At 40.6% G+C, this 26,454-nt stretch overlaps 1 protein-coding gene across 1 annotated transcript in view; it reads right to left on the reverse strand.

Moving 5' to 3' along the window:
- The window catches only part of USH2A (usherin), a 622,140-nt gene that overhangs the window by 353,872 nt on the left and 241,814 nt on the right, over positions 1-26,454 (reverse strand). Inside the window, exons 26-29 of the mRNA XM_075064332.1 lie at positions 25,223-25,496; positions 19,412-19,615; positions 19,235-19,315; positions 15,009-15,194 (exon numbers count right to left, since the gene is read on the reverse strand). Coding sequence (XP_074920433.1) covers positions 15,009-15,194; positions 19,235-19,315; positions 19,412-19,615; positions 25,223-25,496 — 745 coding nt within the window. The remainder of the gene's footprint in view (positions 1-15,008; positions 15,195-19,234; positions 19,316-19,411; positions 19,616-25,222; positions 25,497-26,454) is intronic.

Below are 26,454 nucleotides of genomic sequence, written 5' to 3' on the forward strand. Positions count from 1 at the left end.
AAGGAAGATTTGCAGACTAAACTGGATGAGCAAGCATCTCAAAGAGGTGATTAAGAAAAAGCAGAAAGTCTGTAAGAAATGGAAGATGGGGGGGATCAGCAAGGAAAGTTACCTCTTGGAAGTCAGAAAGTGTAGGGATAAAATGAGAATGGCCAAAAGCCAAGCAGAGTTGGATATTGCAAAGGGAATTAAGAGGTTCTATAGCTACATAAATAAATAAATAAATAAATAAAACAAGGAAAGAAGAAGTGGGACCGCTAAACACTGAGAATGGAGTGGAGATTAAAGATAATCTAGGCACAACCCGACACCTAAACATATACTTTGACTAAGTTTTTCATAAGGCTGATGAATAGGTTAGAGGTAGAGGCAGGGTGGCTAATGGGAATAAGTATATGCAGGTAGAAATTACCATGTGTGAGTTCTAAGTCAAACTCAAACAGCTTAATGGGACTAAATTGGGGGGCCCAGATAATCTTCATCCAAGAATATTAAAGGGACTAACACACGAAATCACAAGCCCAATAGAAATGATATTAATGAATCTGTAAATTCAGAGGTCATACCCTATGATTGGAGAATCGCTAATATAGTTCCCACAGGCACCAAATTTGTCATTTTCTGGGGAGGGGGAGGGGGCTTGACCCCCACCCTGACCCAGGCCCTGCCCCCTCTCCATTCCTTTTCCAAAGGCCCCACCCCCACCTGCCTCTTCCCATCCCCACACCACCTCTTCCCACCCTGTTCTGCCCCTTCCCGTTAGCATGCCCCGCCCCTGCCCCTCAGTGTCTCCTGCTCACCAATGAACAGCTGATCATGGTGGGTGTGGGCACTGGGAGGGAGGAGGAGGAGCTTATTGGCAGGACCCAGTGGTAGGTGGAAGGTGCTGGAGGAGAGGGGGAGAAGCTGATTGGTGGGCCTGCCGGTGGGTGCTGAGCACTCATTATTTTTTTCCCATGGGTGCTCTAGCCCCAGAATGCCCATTGAGTTGGTGCCTATGATAGTTTTTTTTTTAAGAAAGGGAAATAAAATAATCCAGGAAACAACAGACCTGTTAGTTTGACCTTAATTATATGCAAGGTCAAACAAATTCTGAAAAAGAAAGTAGTTAAGGACAGAGGCGAATGGTAATCAGGATAAAATACAACAAGGTAGATTGCGCCAGACCAACCTGATCTCCTTCTTTGGGAAGATAACTGATTTTTTAGACAAAGGAAATGCATTAGATCTAATCTACCTGGATTTTAGTAAGGCATTTGATACAGTTCCACATGGGAAATTATTAGTTAAATTGGAGAAGACGGGGATATATGAGAATTGAAAGGTGGTTAAAGGGGTGACTACAATAAGTTATACTGAAAGGTGAACTTTCAGCCTGGAGGGAGGTTACTAGTGGAGTTCCTCAAGGATCGGTTTTGGGACCAAACTTATTTAACATTTTTATTACTGACTTTGGCCCAAAAAGTGAGAGTGCGCTAATAAAATTTGCAGTGATGTGAAGTTGGGATGTATCGGCACTACAGAGGAGGACCGGAATATCATACAAGAAGATCTGGATGACCTTGTAAACTAGAGTAATAGAAATGAAATGAAATTTAATAGTGCAAAGTCATGCATTTAGGGATTAACAAGAATTTTTGCTATAAACTGGGGACTTTATCAATTGGAAGCCATATAAGAGGAGAAAGACCTGGGTGTATTGATTGATCACAGGATGACTATGAGCCGTCAATGCAATGTGGCCATGAAAAAGGCTGATGCAGCACTAGGATGCATAACATTTGCAATAGTATTAGTACCATTATAAAAAGGCGCTGGTGAGACCTCATCTGTAATACTGTATGCAATTCCGCTCTCCCGTATTTAAGAAAGATGAATTCAAACTGGAACAGGTGCAGAGAAGGGCCACTAAGATGATCCGAGGAATGGAAAACCTACCTTATGAGAGGAGACTCAAAGAGCTTGACTTGTTTAGCCTAACCAAAAGAAAGCTGAGAGATATGATAGCTCTCTATAAACACATCAGAGGGAAAATACCAGAGAGAGAGGAGTTTAAGTTAAGAGCCAATGTAGACACAAGAACAAATGGCTATAAACTAGCCATCAGGAAGTTTAGGCTCAAAATTAGATGAAGGTTTCTAACCATCAGAGGAGTGAAGTTCTGGAATAGCCTTCCAAGGGTAGCACTGGGGTCAAAAAACTTAACTAGCTTCAAGACTCAGCTTGATAATTTTATGGAGGTGATGGTATGATGGGACTTCCTACAATGGTATGTGGTCCAGCAGTGACTGCCAGTAGCAAAAATCCCCAGCTGCTGGAGACAGGACACTAGGTGGAGAGGGCTCTGAGTTACTACAGAGAATTCTTTCCCAGGTATCTGCCTGGTGGGTCTTGCCCACATGTTCAGGGTCTAACTGATCACCATATTTGGGGTTGGGAAGGAATTTCCCCCCAGGTCAGATTGGCTGAGACTCTGTTCTCTTGGCCAGATGCTGTGAAATGGGTGCATAATTCCAAATGGAGGATGGATCTATGTCGCCAATGAGGCATATGGGCCAGTGCGCCATTCAGCAAAATTAGAAAATAAATTCAGTGAAATTACAGCACCTTAATGCTGCTACCTTTTAAATTAAGAGTCTTTGTCAAAGCAGCTGCTCCAGACTGTTGCTGTGCATTCCAGAAAGGTGTTTCTCTAAGCGGGCACAGGTCTTCAGAGATGGGAATCCAGGCTTTTATGAATATTTATGTATATTTTATTCACAATAATGGACTGCTTAAATGACCTGATGAAGGCTTGAGTTTTAAATCTAAATTCTGTAAAAGAGCTTTACAAAACAGTTAGAAAATAATTACCAACCCAGGGACAAAATCTGTTTGCCCTTTCTGTTCTGATAATGTAAACAATAATGATACTTTCCCTACCAGCCCAAAATGTATTCATCCCAGGCTAGTGTGCTAGTAGAATTTTGTAAGGTTGCTTAGCACAATTTTGTCAGATGTATTTAGAATATTATATTTATGTCATACTAATTTGATGTGTTTAGCTTTATTTTTTGTGCTACATGAGGTTTTCAAAGCTAACTGAAGGATTTAGCCATACAATGAATGGGAGTTGAATGGGTAATTCCTCTAGTTTTTTCTGTGATCATTTTACATTGTTTTTCTTTTGCGGTACTAATTTACGTGACCCATTTTAAAGCATGTAAATCACTTATAAAAGACTAAAACAACACTGTTCATCTCCCTATCTCCACTCCAGTGGTTACGAACTATTTATAAAAGGAAAAAAGTTATAAAACAAACCAATTCTTTTTTTTTTTTTAAAGATTGTATTTAGTCAATGCTCTAATGACTAACTATGAATATAAAGTAGAATGGCTTCAAGGGAAAGATTTGCACCAAAATTCCTCAAAGCCCAGTTGGTACGGCACTTTCCTCCAACATGGGAGACCCAAGTTCAAATCCCTTCTCCACATCAGGCAGAGAGGCAGATGAACACAGGGTCTCAGATGAGTGCCCTAACCACTGGGCTACAGGTTAAAAGAAACAACCACTGCCAAGTCTCCTTTCAGTCATTTTGTGAATGGCACTTAAATCCCAAAATAAATTGAGCCAAAACTATTCAGAAAATTTATGTCAAATTCATGAATAATTAGGGGTAGACATTTGTTTGTGAATAAATTACTTTTAAAAAAAATGCACCATCACCACCTCTGCCCACCCTGCTGTTCTGTGAATCATTTCCTTTGCTTTTGAGTTCAAAAATGCCTGAAAGAAAAATGAAACATTTTGTTCAAAATTAATTTTTGTCAACTTTTTTGATTATATATTTATATATAATATATATTTATTTGCAATTTTTGGTTTGGGTTCAATCTGAGCTCAATTTTTTTTAGATTTTTTCAAAACTACCAGCAAACTGAAAACTCAAATATTCATTTGCTCTAATTGTGAGGGCCATACACATATCCATAACCAGGGTTTTATCATGATAATGATATAAGCTGTGTGATTTCCTGCTACCTTATTTCAAGTCAGATGCAGTACATAGCACCATTCATATTTTTATTCTTTCTGCTATGGGCAATGTTTATATTATTTATGCCATGGTTCAGACCACAGATTTCCAAATAGCAAGGATAAAGAAAGAGTTGATTCCAGAATTTTATATATATATATATAATACACACACACACACACACACACACACACACACGTATTTAAATATGATCAATCAAAGGAAAGAGTAACAACTTCATAAAAAAGTCTGCTCTGGAAAGCACTAATTTAAAACTAAGTTCTATGATTAATGATTTGCATAACTTAGAATCTGAAAATACATTTTTATAATTATTAAAGAAATAGGTTAAACATGCTGGGCCTCTGCTGATTTGCATTTGTGTAGTTATTTACACCTGTATAAAAAGCATTGAAAATGCTAGCATTTTGATACCTAACAGGTAGCTGAGGCAATCTTGTCTACTGTTTAGAGCAGGGAATCAAAACATCTAAATTCTTTTTTTAATCTATGCCATTGATTCACTGTGTGACCATAAGCAAATCAATTCATTCAATCTGGTCCTCAAATTCACCCTTCTACAAAGTGGGAACAATATTGCATTTAACTACTGTGAGGAGGTATTCTGAGACTAATTAAATTAATGTCTTTAAACATGTCTTTGAGACACATATAAAATAGTATCTGAAAAATACTATTTGAGACACATATAAAAGAGACACATATAAAATAGTATCTGAAAAATTAACTTGTGGTATTGTGTGACAATACTGATGGTCATACATTGGCCTAACATTTGTGTGATTGTTTTAGAGTTGTAACAGACTTGGGTACCTGAGAATATGATGACACATACTAAGGGAAAGCACTTTTTCCGCTTGTCTGACTACATTTCTGATTTACTGATGCTTGAAATATCATTTGCAGAAGTGGCAAAATTCAAATGAACAAAAGACCTAGAACCTGTTCTCTGGTAACCAAAGTTCCCTGTGGTATACTGAAGAGTAATCTACAAGGTGAAGAACTCTCAAAGATTTACAAGTTCCCTCTCCCTTTCAAATGTATTGCATTAGACAGAGAAGTGTCTTACCTGATGGTTCTTATCCAAATACCCAGGCTTACCAGTCCAACTATGGGTTTTGCTTTTCTCTAAAGCTCCAGGAGACAGATGAGACCTATTTGTCACAGCAAGGAAGCTTAGTGTCCCCTTCTGGGAACAGCCCACATTAGATTACTTCCAAAGCTGAAATGCATTCTAAGGACTTTGATTAACTATATCGAACCATTCGACTAACTTTTTCTGAGATATCTATGTACAATGCACAGAAGACATAAAGGTATAAATTACAAATGCATGTCAAGGGAGGGATGGAATGGTGATCATAGATAGCTGGAAAAGAAAAATAATTAGACAACAAATTTCTTTTTTTCCATCATATCCCAGGTCACAATTCCAACATTAGGGTTTTTGTAGCACTTGGATTTTTGCAGCAGTGAAACTTCAGTGTAACAGCTATGTTACAAAAAAAAAAAAGAAAAAAAAAAGCCTAATTGCATTAAGCTTATTTAATATAATATTTTTGCCATTTAGTAATTAAAGCTTCTGTTTTTCTTGACAGCCAGTAACAGTAACAGGTAAAACTAATAAATGTGCTGTAGCTCTCCTAAATGGATTTATCTTGATGAGACTAGTTCCAAAATATGACATTGCTTTTCTCTCTGGTGCAGTGGCTTACGACAGAATATTGGAAGGACAAGATGCGCCTAGTGAAAGGAAGAGATCATTTCCTGTCCAGATGATGGGCCACTTTGTCAAAATGGAAGGTGCAGCTCTGCATAGTACAAATGAGGATTCCAATTTAAACACTAAGTGGTCAACAGGAGCTCAAAGAGAGGCTTGGTAAAGACATTTAGCACCAAGCTGAGATTCCACAATGCTACCCTCAGGTGTTTTTGTTTCTTTATTTGGGAGGTTAATTATTTTGATAGATTTTTTTTAAGCATCAATTAATTAACAAAGGTGACATGTGAAGAAACCTTGCTGAAATAATCCTATAGTGGATGGAATTGTGGAGGCACATTTGAGAGTTATTTGCCTCAAGGCTGAGTGATAACTCACCCTGTGAATAATCAAGGATCTGAGAGATGTGGCTGAACTGAATCTCTTCCAAACCGTAGTATACTCTAACTTACTGAACTGTCTTGAGAATTCACTCAATTTCTGAAAATAGCTTTTCCTGCTGGGGCATACGAATGGACATTTTCTTATCTGATTATTTCCTTTCTGCTAGAAGCATCTCCTCCAATTCTGCTATGCATGGGCTGCTGTCCTTTCTCTGCAGCTTCCAGAGGCGTTTGAAAGATCCAGCATAACTTGCATTGGTCACACTCTCTTCTCCCACTTGCCACCAGATGAGTCATTCCATAGCTGTGTGAAAAACTCATAAAGGAAAGTATTTATTAATGTAACATCAATGTCCAATTCATTGATTATGTACATCAAGCCAATTCTCTGAATGGTAGATAGGCCAAATAAAATGCTGACATCCCCCACCCCCAGCCAGAAAGTCATCCAGAGTGGGTAGAATCGTGGGAGACTGCTAACTGAAAGGAAATTATTGGGTAAAAAATTTTCCATTCTGTAGCCCACTGCCTCTTACAGTTCTGCTATGCGCCAGAAGTAGCAAGCGTGAACACAAGTAGGGAGGAACAAGAAAAGGTAAACAGAAAGATTGATAGACATTCCTTTGAAAACTGTCCAAAAGGCAAGGCCACTATTGGACCACTGCCTGGAGCATCTTCCTGCCTTCTGTGGAGGACAGAAAGTCCACTTTGTAATGTTTGACAAAGTTGTTAACCAATGACTATGTGGCTACTCTGCACATCTCTGCAGTGGAGGTACACGCTTGTTTGGCTCATGAGGTGCCCAATTGAATGTCGTGGAGGATGCCCTGATTCCTTCTGGAACAGGAGTGTCTGACACTTTGTGAGCCTCAACACGGTGTAATCTAACCAGTCTATCAAGAGAGAGCCTTGAGACTCTGAGCCCTTGACATTTCAGAGGAAAGGAGAAAAACAGGGTCCCTGACCTCCTTGCAGACTGTGCGCATTTGAGGTAGATTTTTGGTGCTCTTCTGACATCACAAGTGTGCTACAGCTTCTCAGACAGATGCTGTGGCTTTGGGAAGAAGGATGGAAAGATATTCTCCTGTGAGGTGCAGAAAGGACAGTTTGCCTTGGGAAGAAACAACTCCAGAGTTCGTAGTACCACCTTGTCATCACAGAACATGCAGAACCTCCAGCTCTGAACTGTGACTAGTAGATGTGATGATGACCAGAAAATTAGTTTTGATGGAGGGATAAAACGATGATTTAGAAGTCAGAATCTCTTAAAGGTGAATGGTTAGGGCCTTCAGCCTTCAACACCAGTGGTAGGTCTCATTTAGGGAAGATTGAACTGGGCGAAGCTGAAGACCTTTATCCACACCTTTTTGGAGAAAGTCCAGGATAGCTGGAATTCCAATTAACATTGTGCTCCTAACACCAAAAGCTGAACTTGGTCCAGATGAAGGAATAGGATTTTATTGTGGAGATTTACCTGGATATGAGCAAAGTCGTGATCACTTTGGAAGATAGGTCTAGTGCTGGTAACACTTCCCTTGAAGAGAATCTTGGAAAGGAATGTTTGGTCTGGGTAGCAGCTGTAATGGTGATTCCAGTTTCAGCTTTATCAGATCAGAGAGTGGAGTTATCACAATCTCCTTTGCTTTTTCCTGCTTAATTTTTGGATTACTTGCCCAATAAGAGGGAAGAGTGGGACTGCATATAGCAGACCTTGTGGCCACTTGTGCAAAACGGCATCTGCTCCCAGAGGCTTGGGATCTATTTCCTGTATGAAATATTTCAGCTCTTTGATGTTTTTGCAACTTACAAACAGATCAACCAAGGAGAAACAACATCTTTGAGTTCAGATTGAAAACTTGCTGGTTCAGGTACTATGTGTCTGCTGAGCCAGTCTACTTTCTGATTCAGCTCTCTTTTTATGTGTATCACATTAGGGAAGATAAGGGTCTTTTCTGCCCATTCCATTATATCCATCAATTCTGCAAGCAGAGCTATACTAATTTTTTCCTTCTTGGATGTTTATCACAGAATCATAGTGTTAGAAGGGATAGCAAGGGTCATCTAGTCTAACCCCCTGCCAGGATGCAGGATTTGTTGTGTCTAAACCATACAAGACAGATGGCTGTCCAGACTCCTTTTGAAAGCTTCCAGTGAAGTCGTTTCCACACTTCCTGAGGCAGTCTGTTCCACTGTCCTACTGTTCTTACGGTTACAAAGTTTTTCCTGAGTTATAATCTAAATCTGCTATGCTGCAGTTTGAATCCATTCACTCTTGTCCTGCCCTCTGTGACAAGAGAGAACAACTTTTCTCCATCTTTTTTATGGCAGCCTTTCAAGTATCTGAAGACTGCTAGCCTGTCCCCCACTTAATCTCCTCTTTTCCAAACTAAACTCAGGTCCATCCCTTTGGTCATCTTTGTCACTCACCTTGGGATCTTTTCCACTTTGTCTACGTCCTTTCTATACACTGGTGACTAATACTGGACACAGTACTCCACTTGAGACCTAACCAGCACCAAATGGAGTGGTATTTTCACTTTCCATGACTTGCATGCTATGTTTATGTTAATGCAACCTAAAATTGCATTTGCTTTTTTTTTTTGCAACAGTACTGAATTGCTGACTCATGCTGAGATTGTGATCCATCACAACTCCCAGATCTTTCTCAGCAGTGCTGCTGCCAAGCCGGTTATCCCCCATTCTGTATTCGTACACTTGGTTATGTATGCAACCTGGTTGTATTGTCTGACTGGATCAGGATTTGATTGCCCTGTAGGTAGCTCTGAAATCTCCTGAGAGCCAGCTTGAAGACTCTGGGCTCCAGGAGACTGATGGTGTGTTTTCTCTACTTGGCACTTCAGGTACCCTGCACCATTATGGGTCCCAAGTGTGTCCCCCAACCTGGCAAGCTGGCATTGCTTGTGAGAACCAGAAGCTCTGGAAGACATATGGGAAGTCCCTTCCCAGGGATTGTCCACCATGCTAGAGAGCCAAGCTTCTGGTTCAAGATCACCACCTGATCCTTCATGCATTCCGCGGGGTAGTCCCATACTTTAAGAAGGAAGGCTTGAAGATGCCTGATGTGGGATCCTGCCCATTGGGTGACATCTATGCATAACACCAGGAGATCCAGTAGCTGAAGGCACTGAGCTATGATTGGTGTGGTGCACTTGTGCAGGATGGGGATAACATCCTGAACCTTTTGTTTGATGGGTAGTTCTTTGCCACTAAGGTGTCTATGTCCACTCTCAGATGGGTTATCAATGTGATCAAGAAACTTTTCTTGAGGTTTATCATAAAGCTGTGGGCTTTCAGGAGGTCCACAGTTTGCATTGTGATGGTGTGCACCACAGGCTGGGTCAGTGGCTTGGTCAGATTTCCTTTTCATTTTGGAGGGCTCCCCTGCCATCCTGGGGCCTTGGGCAGAAGGAGAGCTGCTACATACTATGGAACCAGACACCCATGAATAGGGTGACCAGATGTCCCAATTTTATAGGGACAGTCCCTATTTTTGAGTCTTTTTCTTATATAGGCTCCTATTACCCCTCACCCCCGTCCCGATTTTTCACATTTGCTGTCTGGTCACCCTACCCATGAAAGACCTGAAAACTTCCAAGAAAAAAATGCTTTAAAAAGGAAAGTCTTGAGATAAAGACATTTTGAGTCATGTCTGAAAATGTAAAGGGTCTTCTCTGCTCTGTGACTCAGAGGCCCACTTGCTGAAGCTGGCAGGAGGCAGAACAAACTAGGCACTTTCACAGAAGAAGAGCCAGACAGGTCTGATCCTACCTTCTGAAGCTGTTGAGCAGAGGAACATGCATTATTGTAATGATGAGCATTTCTTCATTGTATACAAGCTATTTCACCACATTTATTTAAATGCATTTAATGCGTATGATTAATGGAATAGTTTGGTTAGCTACATTATTAAGAAAATTAACATTCTGGGGGCAGTAGAGTGAGGGGGTAAAGTATGGTTTACCACCTCAAAACAACGATGGGTTCCTGAGTTGCAAAACTGAGAACTAGACTTCCTCAAAATTCAAGGATGTTCATATCTTGGGTTTTGATTCAGTTTCGCAGAGCCAGCCACAGAGTTACAATCTGGGTTCAATTCCCCACCCCCACCCCCAAATATTAGGGGTTATTTGGATCTAGCATTTTGGTATGGGCCCAGCTCTACCTATTGCTGGTGCTCCACACTTCTCTGGAGTAGCCTGCAGTTAAACTGATACTCTCTTTTCCAGCCAAAAGAGCTAGTTGCAGCATGATGGCTCACCTTTACATTCAGTTTTAATAAGGGTCAAATCAGTAGGATTTGAAGGCACCTGTGTCCAGCGTGCATCATCATGAACAACTGTGGTGATACCAGGGCCCTCACATGCTGCACTGATGAGTACAGTTTGCGAACATGAATAAAACGAGAGGGAAACTGACATGTGCAACTCTTGTCAGGATTCCAGGTTGACCCTCTGAACATAGGCACCAACTTCTGCTGGCGCCGGTGGGTGCTCAAGCCGCCTCTCCCACTGGCCCCGTCACGACTCCACTCCAGGCTCGCCCCCTCCTGCCCTGCACCATTCCAACCCCTTCCCCAAAGTCCCCGCCCCAACTCTGCTCCCTCCCTGCCCCTATTGGACTCTTTCCCCAAATCCTCACCCCGGCCCTGTCTCTTCCCCTCAGCATGCCACATTCCCACTCCTCTCCCTCTCCCTCCCAGAGCTTGTTATGCCGCGAAACAGCTGTTTTGCAGTGGCAAGCACTGGCAGCTAGGGGAAGAAGCGCGGATGCGGTGCGCTCAGAGCAGGAGGTGGAGTTGAGGTGAAGCGGGGAGGGGAGCTTGGCTGCCAGTGGGTGCAGAGCACCCAGTAATTTTTCCCCATGGGTGCTCCAGCCCCAGAGCAGCCAGGGAGTCGGCACCTATGTCCCTGAATATTATGGTGGTCCCCAAGCCACAAAATGGCATGAGGTAGGAAGACTGTATATTGAGCAGCCATTTTATTTGGCTGAGTTCCACAGAGAGGATCTCTGATGGTATGTGTGTGGTGGAAGAGTGGGAATTCCTGTTAAGCTGAGAAGTAAGGGCTTCAAGAGTTTTGAACCCAAGTAGTTTAACAAAATAGCTTGTTTCTGGTATTATGTTTTGCTTAAGCTAGTTAGTTAAGCATAAGTCCACACACCTGGCCTTCGTTCAAAGCTCCTTGTGCTGGGGGCTGTCATGGAGGTGATGCAAGGCTGGTTAACACAATGCTGAGTCCATCAGGGCTCCTGCTGTATCCAAAGTATTCCTATGGGGTTCCCCCTATGTGTTCTATAGCCACCTTGCCTCTATCAAGGTAACAAAAAGAGGGCCACAGTACAATGCTGAATTGGGCCTTAAGTGTTAGTCACTTTTTTCTTATCTTCTTATACTGCAGCATTATAATCTCTCTTCAAACAGAGATTCCGAACTCCAAATAAACAACTCATCCAAACAGGCTTATCCTGATCAGTCTCTAGTCATTGTTTTTCAGTAAACAAAAATGTTGTTGTAAGTCTTGTAATTTTTCTGACAGACCAGTTTTCCAGCAGACTGCAGTATAACTGCAATTATAACCGCTTTCTGTTGTGAGTTAATGAACCATTCTCTGCCTCCTCTCTATTGATCTCCTAATAAAGCACACACACATTCAAATCAACAAGAAGTCAGCTATATGGAAATGGTAAACTATTTGTAGACCCCAAATTTGGATTTTGTTTAAAAAAAAAACCAAAATACTTTTTACAAAACTAGTTACATAGAAACATTTTAATTAAACTGCGAGTTCCTATAAATACAGAGCTTGTTTTATTTCTGTGTCTTCTAAGTATCATGTCTGTAATCTGGTGCTATACTACTGATAAAATAATAAATATTTTCAATATAATTTCAATAAAACGAGGATGTTTTTCAAAATTTAAAAACTTCCCTATTGTGTTATGAATATTAAAGAAAACACTATGACCACCCCGCTGAACCAAAAAGCAGCACTGATCTGAAACAAAAGTGAAACTGGTAAAGCCTAGTTTCAGTGTCCATGATAAGTGAAGTGCAAAAAGTAAATCGAGAAAATAAATAGTGAAAAATATGAGATTTGAAAAATTGTGTGTTTTTACAACCCAGCCATCATAACAACATTTATTTTAAGGCAGACGTTTTATTTTGATAATGCCTCTTTACATTAATTGTCCTTAGTCATTTAAAACAATACAAATATTTGCAAATAAAATGAATCTATTAGGCAAGAAGCATGTGCATTCACGATACATTGGAACCTGCTTTTATGGCTTGCTGCTATCTGAGGTCACTTGTGTTAACAGCCAGCAAAATCTCAGTCCCTGTGAGACTTCCTATCTCCTCCATATTAACTCACACATTAGTAGGTGGCCACCTGCCTAACACATTTTCAGCCTCCTGCAGACCTGCCCAGCTGTGCAAACTGCATTGCAATCAAACTGCTAAGGCAGCCAGAAGGCAAAAACTTCAAAATTAGGTATTTCTAAAAAAATGTAAAGAATGTTACTTGGCTCAGTTGTGATCTATGAATACTGCCCTGTATCTATGGGGGCTCTGAGAAGCGCCGTGATTTATTAGAGCACAATACTTTCTTGAGCTCGTGGGTGTGCAGGCAGGGCTGGCTCCAGGCCCAAGCACGCCAAGCACGTGCTTGGAGCGGCATGCCGCGGGGGGCGCTCTGCCGGTTGCCGGGAGGGCGGCACGCGGCTCCGGTGGACCTCCCACAGGTGTCCCTGCGGAGGGTTTGCTGGTCCCGCAGCTCTGGTGGACCTCCCGCAGGCGTGCCTGCGGACGCTCCACCAGAGCCGTGGGACCAGCGGACCCTCCGCAGGGATGCCGGCGGGAGGTCCACCAGAGCCGCAGGACCGGCGAGCGGCAGAGCGCCCCCTGAAGCGTGCGGCCGTGCTTGGGGCAGTGAAATGACTAGAGCCGGCCCTGTGTGCAAGAGAAGCACAATCACTTCACCATCTGTTAGGAGTGGACAGTGGTCAAAGACCCATCTCTTCTGAGTTGTCTAGTACCTCTCTGCAGTACTTACATAGTCCCTATTATTGGTATCTGAACACCTCATAGTCTTTAATGTATTGATTCTCACAACCCACCATGAGGTAGGGAAGTAGTTTTTCCATTTTACAGGTGGGAAACTGAGGCAGAGAGACTATCCTAGCACCATAAACGCTGGACTAGCCTTCCTTGCACAGTCGTTGCTCAGGTGAATGCAAAATTTTTATGAGCTCAGACCTTTTACGGAGTATCCTTGCACTTTTCCCCTTCTGAACCTGCACAGGGGCCAGGCATAAACTTGAGAGTAATGTTTTATATTCATATTCTAATGCTTGCAAAAGTGAAAATGCTGAAAGTGAAGAAGCATTTTTGATGCTGGTCAAAATTATTCATTGTGAATAAATTATCTGATTAATTTAGCCCATTTTAGATTTTTCAATCATTTGTGAATGGACCTTTATTTCTCCTAATATATTTGGTACTGCCTTACATCTTGGATAATTTTCACCCATTGGTTAATTAATTAAACGAATAAATAAAACACAATAACTATTATAGTCACCACACCACCCACAAGTATTCAAGAAACTTAATCTCAAAGAAAGTAAAATATGTGCATGTTATCTCTTAAATATACATACACAATTATATGGTACATACACAGTACACAAAATGTACATATTTATGCACAAACGTGAAGCACATATTAACTGGGTTTGAGGGAAGCAACAGTAGGATACTGCCTGAGGAGAAGGCACATCCTGAGATTGTGCTGTAACATCCAAAGCTGAGCCAAACCAAGCGTTCAGCTTTGGGCAATATGTTACTGGCATTTTTTTTAATTATAATGAATTATACAATTAATTTTAGAGAATTTTTAAACAAATCCCATACATTACACTCTGGAAAAATAGATTTTTACAACTGCCTTTCTGAGTCTTCATAGACCACAGAGTTCAAAGGGTTAGCTGTTGCATACTCTCTTCACTGCCAACAGAAGAGTTTGGCTCACATAAGGGACCACTTCAACATAAAACAGGGAGAGAGCTGACTATGCAGTGGAAAGGCATCCACTTAGAGAGGGGATTCTACTGGCAAAGGGAAAAACAGCTAGCCAGCTCCAACACATACCACCAAGGAGAGAGGGACCCCAGGTCTCCAGTGATCATTTTGTAGCAGACAAGATTCCAGAGTTTTTCCCCACACCCAAACCAGCCTCCCTCTTAGAGGCTGCTGAGAAGAGCCCCAGCCTGTAAAAAACACATTCCCATCCAATAAAGCTGCTTCTGCCCCACTCCCAATCCTGAAGACTATTCCTGCCACTGGCAAAAAAAAAAAAAAATCCTTCATTCAGTAATGGCTCACCCTGCAAAGTGCAGATGCTCCAGCCCAATCTACCAAAGCACTAAGTACATGATTAACTTTAAGCATGCGAGTAGTCTCACTGAAGTCATCAGGGTTACTCAGATGCTTAAAGTGTTCGCAGGATTGCAGTACCATGCAGGACCAACCCCTAAGGGACCTAGCATGGCAAGAACAGGGAGAAGGAGAGACTACTAAAGACAGTCAAACAAACACAGAATACTCAATGGCAATAGAATGACAAAAATAGATTCAGGTACAAATACCTTCCAGCTTTTGGGCTACATTTTATTTCTACTGCTCTTGAAGTAAATTAAAATTTGTACACACACTATTTAGGCCATTGACACACAAAGATGGATATACTACACAGTATCCAACTAATATTTTTCAGCTTGACAAAATAAGTTATATACATCTTGTTTTATTACATCTCCCTTCAAACTAGTAGTTAGCAACATTTACCTGTGAATGTAGTAGTGTCAGTAAACTCAGCACTGATGATGGGTACACTGGGACCATCTTCATTGTATGCTTTCAAAATGTACTTCTCAATTACACCTATGACCCCAGCAGGTTTGTCCCAAGTCACCTCAATGCTGTAACCATTTATGCTGTGAATTCTTGAGGGAGCTGGCACATTTTCTGGGACTGGAGAAGGATAAAATAGAAAATAGCGAAAATGGCAGTTCTGAGAAGACTATTGCCCCTATTCTTCACTTTTAATGGCTGCAGTAAATCAGACTGAACCATTAGCATAAATACAATTTATTAGAGTTGTAACTTTTCAGCATTGATTTAATATGACTGCACATCTTGAGCCATTCAGTTTAAGCTATATTTCAAAACCATCAAAACTCCATCTACATAACATTCTTTCTTGTCTAGTTGAGATTTTCCAAAAACATTTAATGTATCAAATGTGATTAAACATCACTCATAAGAAGGAGGTGGATTGTAGGCAGCTAACAAGTTCAAGCAATATAATGATGTAACTGAATGAAGTAAAAGGATTAGACTGTTATACATAGGGGTTTGGCACTTATCTCTTGGATACATCAGCCACTAAACATCACAAATGCAATAACATTCTCAAAATTCCAGTTTCATTTTCTAAATTAAAGTATTTCAGAATAATTTTAAAAGCATATGAAAATATAGTGTGATGACCTCCAGACTATCTCCGTGTACTTTCTTTCACTTAGGCGTAGTGTTGCAGGCGAGCACTGCCTCACTTCTCTTTAGCCGGGTTAGACATGGGACTAGACAGACATAATTATCAAAGAGCACCCCCCTTTCTGAGGGTCTAATTTATTAACGACAGCCATAAGCATAAGCTTAAGCATAAGCATGCTCCCAGCCTTTGGGAGCATGTAGCTGATCAGTGTTGTGGTCAGACTATAAATATAAATTTATGGTAAAACTTACTGTGGTCAGATAATTAATATAAAAATAGCTGTACATGCTTTCTTCTGGGTGGAAGACAAAATGGTGACATTAAGCTGTATAAGCAGGAGCTTACTAGATACAGTTGGGGCATTCACCATCTCAGGTTCAGTTCAACTAGCAGTCTCTGGATTCTCCCTTTAGAAGACTCTTCTTTCCTGTGCCTGTAACACAGTATTTCTGGCACCTTCCCCAGTTCCTTCTCTGGGTTACTCTTTTTCAGTCCTTTCTTAAGCAGGAGTACCCAACTCTCCTCTTTCAAACTGGGCTGTATTAGTTGGTCCCTCACTCGTTCCTTAACCAAAACTCTCCCCAGCTCTCCTTTCTGGAGCTGAGTTGTGGGCTAGCCAGCTGTAGGCCCTTTGCCAGCTTCTCCCTCAGCTAACCCCTCTTCCTTAAGGGTGCTGAGCAGGCCAGTCGTTCCCTCCCAAAGTCTCCTTGCATCTGCCCTGCTATAAGGGACCAGGCAGCATTTATTCTGGTCCCCTTTTTGCAGCTTCCTGGCCCCAGGTCTTTAAAGAAACAGTAATGGGATTCCCTCTCAAACACTTCTTACTTGCAGGATTGCTTCCTCTCTCCTAATATCTCCCGAGTAACTTGTATATATAATTGGACCTTTCAAACTTTTAGAAGGGCAATGCCACATGACAGGGTGGGCTAATTTATGAAAATAAATTAATAATTGCATACAACTGTCAGAAATAAAAACTGAGCTTGTGCAAGGCCTTTCGCATTAGCCTTTGCTTTTAATCACTTCAGATGATTTTTAAAAAAGAGAATAAAGATGTTTAAAGGAAGCTGAAAGGCAACCTCATGTACACATACAATCCCTAATAAAAAATTCATCCTATTTCCCATAACCTTTAAGTATTTATTAGATATTGTTATACCAAATAAAGGTCTGGCCAGTAACGACTTCATCACAGATGACCGCGCAAGGGATGCAGAGGAAAGGCCCAAGGAACACTACGGTAGGATGGTGGATGGCGAGTTTGCTGCAAATGCTTGTGGACTCCTAAGGCCTGTTGATGAAGATCACTCTGCTTTCCGTACATCAAATATTCTCTTTGTAGTGACCTTATTGCTTTGACTCATTAAATAATTGCAACTTTTGTTAGAGGTGGGAAGGACCCTGGAATGCTAAGTGTAAAAATGTTTGAATGTTTGTGGTGCCTATGGAAAGTAATAATGTGATGCTCTAGGAGAGCTTCAGGTTACTGAGAATACTACAGAAATATATTGATGTTATTAGTTCTGAAATATAGCACAGGGCAAAGTAAGGTACAAGATAGCAGATGGTCTTTTCATAAGGGACCCAACAAACCTGACTCAAAAATAATTAAATAGTGCAATTATTCTCCAGCCCTTGGGAGCATGTAACTGATCAGCGTTGTGGTCAGATTGTAAATATAAATTTATGGTAAAACTTACTGTGGTCAGATAATTCATATAAAAATGGCTGTACATGTTTTCTTCTGGGTGGAAGACAAAATGGTGACATTAAGCTGCATAAGCAATGTATTTGAAAGTCAAATATTTACTCTGGTGAACATTTTAAAGCATCTTTTGCAATGCAATTATATTATAAGTATTTTTTTTAAAGAAGAGTTTGGTATAATTGGGGAGATCATACAATAATGCTGTTTGACCTTCTATAAGTAGAACTCTCTGAATTGTTGGAGTACAATTTGGATCTAATTCATAGTGATAACAGTCCATGGACACAGATTTCACAGTGTGAGGAATCTTAGAAAATTACTAGTTCAATAGGGTATAAAAAAACCTACTGTACAAAAAGGGAAGGGTCTCCAAATCTCCTCCATGAAATTTAAGGAGAAATTAATCTTTCTGTGTGAACACACACATCTGTGTGACCCATCATGAACAGTAATGACAACTATGCACTATATTTTTGCTTTGCAATGTTTTTTGTGAGTCCTGTGTGGTCTTGCATTTTAACAATCATCATCAGATGCCTTTTTTCTAGCAGACGTGTAATTTGACTGGAGGTTTAGATTTGCATATAACATAAACTGGTTGTGTAGCCTATATTCATATATGTTCATGCTAAGATAAAGCAATACAACCTTTTAAATACACCTCTACCCTGACATAACGTGACCCGATATAACACGAATTCAGATATAATGCGGTAAAGCAGCGCTCTGGGCAGGCTGGGCTGCGCGCCCTGGAGGATCAAAGTAAGTTCAATATAACACGGTTTCACCTATAACGCGGTAAGAATTTTTGGCTCCCAAGGACAGCCTTATATCAAGGTAGAGGTGTATCTTTGATTTTAGTAAACATAATAAATATGGCGTATTACAATTAGAAAACACCTTGAAATATATTGTGAAAAATGCCTATTTGTGCATTTCATAGCTACAATAAAATATTGGTATGTTATTAATCCAAATGTCAAAAAAAATTGGTTCACCTTAAAATATTCTGCAACGTTTACTGTTTACTGTATATACTCGTTCATTAGCCCATTCATTTATAAGCCAATCCCCCAAAATGGATAGGTAAAAATAGCAAAAACTGTATGATCCTTTCATAAGACGACCCTATATTTCAGGGGTTGGAAAACTTTGGCTCCTGGCCTGTCAGGGTAAGCTGCTAGATGGTCGGGACGTTTTTTTTACTTGGAGCGTCTGCAGGCATGGAGCCCCTCAGCTCCCCATTCCCAGCCAATGGGAGCTGCGGGAAGTTCCCACTGGCTGAGAACGGTGAACCACGGCCACAGGGAGCTGAGGGGCTCCATGCCTGCAGATGTTCCAGGTAAACAAAAAAACAATGTATTAGATCAGGGATCAGCAATCTTTTGGCGTGCAACTCACCAGGGTAAGCACCTTGGAGGGCCGGTTTGTTTACCTACCACGTCCACAGGTTCAGCCAATCACAGCTTCCACTGGCCGCGGTTCGTTGCTCCAGGCCAATGGGGGCAGCGTGAAGCAGCACGGGCCGAGGGATGTGCTGGCTGGACCGTGTGCCAAAGGTTGCCAATCCCTGTAGATATTCAATTCAATGACTCCATAGAGTTTAAAATCACCACATTTTGGTGTAGACCTGTTTATAAGCTGACCCCTGCTCTTTGATGTGTCACTTTTTTACCAAAAATATTTGGCTTATGAACGAGTACATATGGTAATTAAAATTCTCATAGTGGGATTTTCTCCAGCAAACAGCCTAACATGAGATAACTCATAAAACATAAAATGAATACATTTAGAAACTATGTGTACCTGATTCTCTTGTCCGACCACAACTCCAGACACTAGACACTGATCCTCCTTCATTTGAGGCAACCACTCTATACAGGTATTCTTTAAAAAAAAAAAAAAAAAAGAGTGAGCTCAAGAACACATTAATGCAGAATGAAATAAAAGTGTAGCATTTCATTTAAGGGCCCAATGTGTTACCTGTAAATGGCTGTAGACCACGCTCATAAACACTCTGCTCTTTGCCTCGGTAGACTAGGATGGAGTCATTTCCCCTGCAGTTAACAGCACTGTCAGTTGATAGGCATCCATCCAGATTGACTCTGACAGCACTGCTGGACACAGATGCCAAGTTAATGACAGCACCTCGTGTAAATTCAACATCCTTCATGCAACCACCGAAACCTAGCAAATAGTAAGGGATTAATATCACATAAAGGGCTTTCGTCATTAATTAAGAATTATTTTTGTTCCTTGCGAAGCTACTTTTTCTGTGATAAGAGGAGTTGGGTGTAAATGTTAACTTTCCATTTATATTTGAGAAATTATTATTCTCCCCCCCACACACCTTTTATATATTAAGCTGTTAAGGACTCCTAAAGTTCCAGTGTTGAATTCCTGCCATATTGAAATATATATTTATTATTAAACATTCCACTCTCTGTGAAAAAAAAAAATCTCCAAACTTTATTTTGCCTCTTCAGTTCATATGTTCAAAAGTATTAACATAAAATCAGTGACTAATATTGATTTTAAGTTTGGGGTCAGCCCTTGCATTTCATATTTTCATATTCCATATATTTGCATTATATTCTCAGTCACTTGAGCTAAGAAGAGCCTATGGACAGCAAATATACTTGCGTATATAGGAAACATCAGCATAACAGAGATTATCATAACTGGACCATACTTTGTACCTCATTCACAAACATAGCATAAAACATAACTCAAGACCTCCCAATCACAGGTAAAATCATGGATTCTAACTGAACTTCCCAACAAGGCTTGTAATAATGACAATTGTCATATGGCTTTGTGAAGTAGATACCTAATTTGTGATGGGGAACTGAAAAATGCTCAGAAACTTATGTCAAATAGACCATTGAGCAATCATCAGTTGGTAACAACATTTGGTCTCTGAAGCCAACTAGGCTCCCACGTACATCCCAACAATGAAAATTGGAATTAAATGGAAAGTTGTACTTATACAGTAGATAGTATAAAGCACAAAAACATTAAATTAACACATCAGGATCTACTATTGACAATATATCATTCTGCTGATTATAAATACAAGTCTTGCAACATCAGCTTCTTTCAAATTTGAATTACATCAAGAGAAACAAACAGTATCACACATTACAACATTTTCTAGATTATGCATCCTAAATTATTACCTAGGAACATGCCATTTTAGTCACATTTTCTCTTTCTGACAAATGCTTCTGTGACAATCAGTGTCCAGACACCCCAAAGGGAGAGCAGGGAGGTTGAAACCCAAAGAATAAGCAGTTGAACCAACTTATTTTATAAAATGTTATTGTGCTATAGAAATGTGTTGAGTAAAATCTTTTATTAAAGCTTGTAACTTTCTGAACTTAAGAATCTTTATAATCCATGTATACTGGTTATGGTTATTTGTGTACAGAGAGAACTGAGCTCCTAAACTTCAGCTTCACTTCACAACAGGACAGGAAAAGGCACTTTCCAGCCAGGTGTTTACACGTAATCAGCTTCAAGTTACTACGTACTGTCTAGTCCAGGAAATAACAAGGACGAGCCATTAGAATTAATGAAAAATCTTCGAGACATCCCAGCTCTCAATTCAAGAAAAGGTTTCCACACGCTGAATATTCATGAGTCACCACGGACTGAAGCCTGTTCCACACCAGGAAATTAGGTCAATATAACCAAATTACTCAAGGGTGTGAAAACTCCACACCCGAGTGACACAGTTAAACTGACTTAAGCCCCAATGTAGACAGTTCTATTTCAACAGAAGAATTCTCCCCTTGACCAAGATACTGCCTCTCAGGGAGGTAGATTACCTGTGCTGATGGAGAACCCTACAGCTGCAGTCTCTACTGTGTAGATAAGCCCTGAGAAAAAGGGAGTGGGAAACCTTTTAAAAGCAGGCTTGTGCCTAAGGTTTTGCGTCCAGAAACTGAGGAACAGCCTCTAGGCAAGAAGCTGTCTGTGAAACGCTAGATCTCCATTATAGTTAGGGGATATGCTGGGAAACTGTTCAAGGCCAGCTAGTAACTTGTATTGGAAAAGGGATTTTATCCAATATGGAAGTGTAAAGCTTGAGGTTATGTCTTTATGTCTATTTACTGTATAACTTGTATACATTTGTTCTCCCTCACCACTTCATCGTTGAATCTGTGGTTTTTCTATTAAATAAATCTTTTGTTTATTTTTATCTCAAGCAGGTCTGAGTTGTACAAACTGAGTGGAACATAGGGGCCAAAGTAAGCTGGTATCTGGGCGGCTGGTTTCATATCTTCAGGGGTGACAAATCAGAAGAGAAAAGTCCAAATGCCTGATAGTTAAGAACTCAGGAAGGATGATTCTGGGGAGACTTGAGACTAGATGGGCTATTGGTGTCATCCTCATAGACTTTAAGGTCAGAAGGGACCATTATGATCATCTAGTCTGACCTCCTGCACAATGCAGTCCACCTCCTGAAAGATGAGACTTTGTGCTTGTGGGCAGGCTACTGGTGTCAAGGATCTGAATCAAAGCTGTACAGCATTAACACACCCCGAGGTTACAGGGCAGGCAGTAACAAAGCCCTTTACTGTTCCTCTTGATCATCAAAACATCACAAACTCCCATTCCTATTGGTCATACTGATAGGCTACAGTTTGGAACATGATCAAGTTAAAAATATGAATATAGGCCAAAATTTTCAAACACGTGCCAAAAGATGCTCATTTCAATCCACATTTGGGCACCTAAATAGGTGGCTTGTTTTTCAACTACTGAGGACCTGTAGTTCCCATCTCAAGTCTGTGAGAATTCAGCACTTTTGAAAAATCAGACCAAATTTACTTAGGTGCCTAAACATATACTTTAGACACTCATCTTTAATAATGTTTGGCCCTAGATTAATTGTTCATAGATCCCTTGGCTACAGGAATTGGGAGTGCATCAACTCAGAAATGATACCATCTGGTAAGATATAGCATTAATGGGACATGAATAATGGATAATCCTTTTGGGCCAGAAAAATGATGTGTATACGGTCTGGGATAGGTTATAATGTATTATGATGCCTACAGCTACTGAATACTAGAAAGAACAGTATTAATTACTTGTGAATCCTAGTGCTTTGGGTTGAACTTTTCCATATCCGTGACCTCATAAAGCTCGAAAAATTGTCTGCCTAATTTACTTGAATACAGATATCCAACATCAACACACGTATTTACCCAACTTGAGATGTTCAACACTCAATACCAGTATTAAACAATTCACATATGATCTACTATCATTTGACTGTTTATGATAGAGTAAAATAAATTACGAATAATGAATAGCTTTATAAATAACAGTTTATTTGCAAAGACCTTGTTAAACAAAATAAAACAAGAAAAGAAAGAAAAAGGAAAAAAAAAGAAGAAGAAGAAGAAGAGGCCAAAATTCACAGGATGGGGGCAGCTTGGTTTATGGACATGTTGCAGGCATTTTGCATCCAGATAGTCCCAGTCCAAGGGCCACAGACAACTGAGTGTTGAACAGAGCAAAGAAAGGCTACTCTGTTTTACACCAAAATTAAGCCTGTCCCAGAACTGGGGGTGGGGGGCCCACAAAGGTGAGTTGAAGTACCTTTGTCTCCCCCTCCTCCTTGTTCTGTACCAGATACAACTGGCTGATCCAGAAAATCTCACTTAAAGTATTCATTGCGTACAAAATTCTGTAACTACTGTCACAAAGTTCCTCCTCTACCTTGGTGGGTCCTGCGCTTATTGGCAGATTTGCTCACCTCAGTGATCTTCCCCACAGTCTAGATCAACTCCTCCTGTGTCTGATCAGGAGTTGCGAGGTTTGGGGGAACCCAGGCCCGCCTTCTACTCCAGGTTCCAGCCCAGGGCCCTGTGGATTGAAGCTGTCTATAGTGCCTCCTGTAACAGCTGCATGACAGTTACAACTCCCTGGGCTACTTCCCCATGGCCTCCTCCAAACACCTTCTTTATCCTCACCACAGAACCTTCCTCCTGGTGTCTGATAATGCTTGTCCTCCTCAATCCTCCAGCAGTACACTCTCTCACTCTGCCTCCTTGTGCCTCTTGCTCCCAGCTCCTCACACACACTTCCTCTCCTCTAGCTCCTCCCTCCCTGACTGGAGTGAGCTCCTTTTTAAACCCAGGTGCTCTGATTAGCCTGCCTTGATTGGCTGCAGGTGTTCTAATCAGCCTGTCTGCCTTAATTGGTTCTAGCAGGTTCCTGATTACTCCAGTGCAGCCCCTGCTCTAGTCACTCAGGGAACAGAAAACTACTCAGCCACTGACTAGTATATTTGCCCTCTACCAGACTCCTGTACCACACTGGCTTGGGTCTGTCACACTACCTCTAGCAATGCCTGTGAAATGATTAATCAGCTCCCAGTAGCTGCTACATATTGCCATGTCATACTCAATGGAGAGCATTCCAGTAATCTAATGTGCCTATCTTGTTTTTCACTGGTTGAGTGTGTTATCACTCCTGATTATGGAGGGGACTTGTGTGGGTGGAGTGCTGTGAAAATCTCTCTCTTGAAGATATTAGCTTTTCTGCCTGTGCAGCTGAAGTTAGCACGTCTCATTTTTCTGATGCAGCTGATCTGAATGATTGCTTAAGACAGCACAAGGGTGGGAGGATTTTGATAAGTATACAAAAATAGGAGTGATTGTTTAGGGTTCCTATAACATTTAATTGATATATTATATATACACTACTTAGACTGTAAGATTTATTTTTACACTATGTCTGTTGCCTAGAAGCCAGCAAGATGAAGTGCCCTCACTGGATTCTACATGGGTGATACTTCTTTCACCCAAGGGCTTATGATCCAGTGTCTGCTTACAAGTCATATGTCATACAGAATTGGAGTACTGCTAAGGGGAATTAGAGAATTATAACAATTGCCTCTTGAAGAAGTCAATACCAAAAGGGCACAGACAGCCCAAGCTTAACTTGGGTCTAGTGAAAAACCCACACCCCTGAATGACGTAGTTCAATCGACCTAACCCTCAGTGTAGCAAGCATTAAGTTGATGGAAGAATTAAGTACCCTGTCTTGGAGAGCTTGATTATCTACTTCAATGGGAGAACCCCTCCCATCAGTATAGGGAGTGTCTTCACAGAATTGCAGCTGCGCTTCTGCAGCATTTCAAGTGTAGACAAGCCCTTTTTCTACCTAAGGCCACATCTGCACTGGAGGCCTTACAGCAGCACAGCTGTACCGATGCAGCTGCACCAGTGTAAGATCTCGCATGTAGCCACTTTATGCTCCCAATGACAGGTGTAGCATCTCCTGCTGACATAGTGCTGTCCACATCGGCGCTTCTGGCAGTGTAACTTATGTCGCTTGGAGGGTGTGTGTGTGTGTGTGTGTGTTTTTTCACACCCCTAAGCAATATAAGTTATACTAGCAAAAGTGCTACTGCAGACATAGCCTAAGCTAACAGCTCTGATCAGGAACAACTGATATGTAAATTAGGATGCAAACATCTTGACTTTGCAGGCAAGCGAAGGAGCAGGTGAGATCTAAGTGACCTTTGAGACCTTAGGCTTGGAGCAAGAAGTTTAGCTAGATGGGGTGGACAGATGGAAATGTGAGCAGAAACATGGGACAATAAAAAAAGTAGGGAGACCATCTGTATTTCCCCTTTAGACTTGAACAAATATTACATTGTTTAAGTGCCTCCTAACACTGTACTGGTGCATACATTTAGTACCATCTCAGAGCAAAGACAGCTGTCTACTGAATTACTAATACCTGTTCCTGGATTTCCTTGGATTTCCTTACCTTGTTCTAATCCTAGTTCTTTATAGAAGTTCTGTAGCTCAGAGGGGATTCCCCCTATGTAGACTGGAGAGTTTACTTTCAGTTGCTGAGCACGAGGTTCCAAAACCTGCTCTATCAATTCATTCATACTTGCAGAAACTCTTGAGCCTTCCTTCTTCACAGCTACTCTCTTCCAGTTTCCATCACAATAGGACAGCCCCGCCCAGAGAGCCACTTGTGTAAAAACAGTGCCAGTTTTTAACAGGAAGCTCAGAATTCCACTCTTCAGCTCAGCCTGTATTTTAAAATAAAGAAAGGTTTTAAAAATGACAGCAACAGAGGAGGAAAAGGTCAAAGTATTACCGACATTTAAGACATTCAACTGAAGGAAAGGTACAAAAATATTTTTCCTTCAAGTAATTGTAATGACAATATAACTATTAACATAGGATATAACAACTGTAGCATGTACACTTCTATCAATGAATGACACAATTTGACATGTAACAAAAAATTCTATTTTTTTTGCAACCTATTTAGGACTTCAGTATCAACAGCAGTATAATTGACTGAAAAGAAAAGAACAGCTTAAAGTAGGACAATTTCTATTTGACTTTTTTGAAAATGACAAAACACTATTTTCTCCTGTCAATTTAATTTTTGGGAAAATGTGACATGACAATAAGGAAATTAAATGTCAGACCTGATTAAGCTCCTTTTAATTATCTAGTGAATGCAATTTTAAATTTGAACAATAACATATTGATTCCATATTTCATCCTTATTGTTTTACAACTCTCAAATAATTGTTTTTGTATGTATTTTCTAGATTAATGTAACAATTTTGAAATATGAATATATTTTACCTACATTTTCATTGTGGAAGTAAAGTTTCCATATGCTTTACTGCCAAATTGTTTAATCCTGATTGTCTGAAATGCACCAGCAAGTATGTTTTGAGGTTCCAAATTGGCTAGTACAGAACACTGAATTTAAAATATGGTAGTTTGTGAACACAAAAAAATAAAATAAACATTAAAATAAAATTGTCATAAACAGATAGTTAAGGGTTAATGTCTCTTTTACCTGTAAAGGATTAAGAAGCTCAGTGAACCTGGCTGACACCTGACCAGAGGACCAATAGAGGGGACAAGATAACTTTCAAATCTTGGTGGAGGGAAGGCTTTGTTTTGTGCTTTTTGTTTTGTTCGTTTGTTTCCCTCTTGGGGCTAAGAGGGACCAGGATGTACCAC

This window comes from Chelonoidis abingdonii, chromosome 3 (genome assembly GCF_003597395.2).
Source record: "Chelonoidis abingdonii isolate Lonesome George chromosome 3, CheloAbing_2.0, whole genome shotgun sequence".
Lineage (NCBI taxonomy): Eukaryota > Metazoa > Chordata > Testudines > Testudinidae > Chelonoidis > Chelonoidis abingdonii.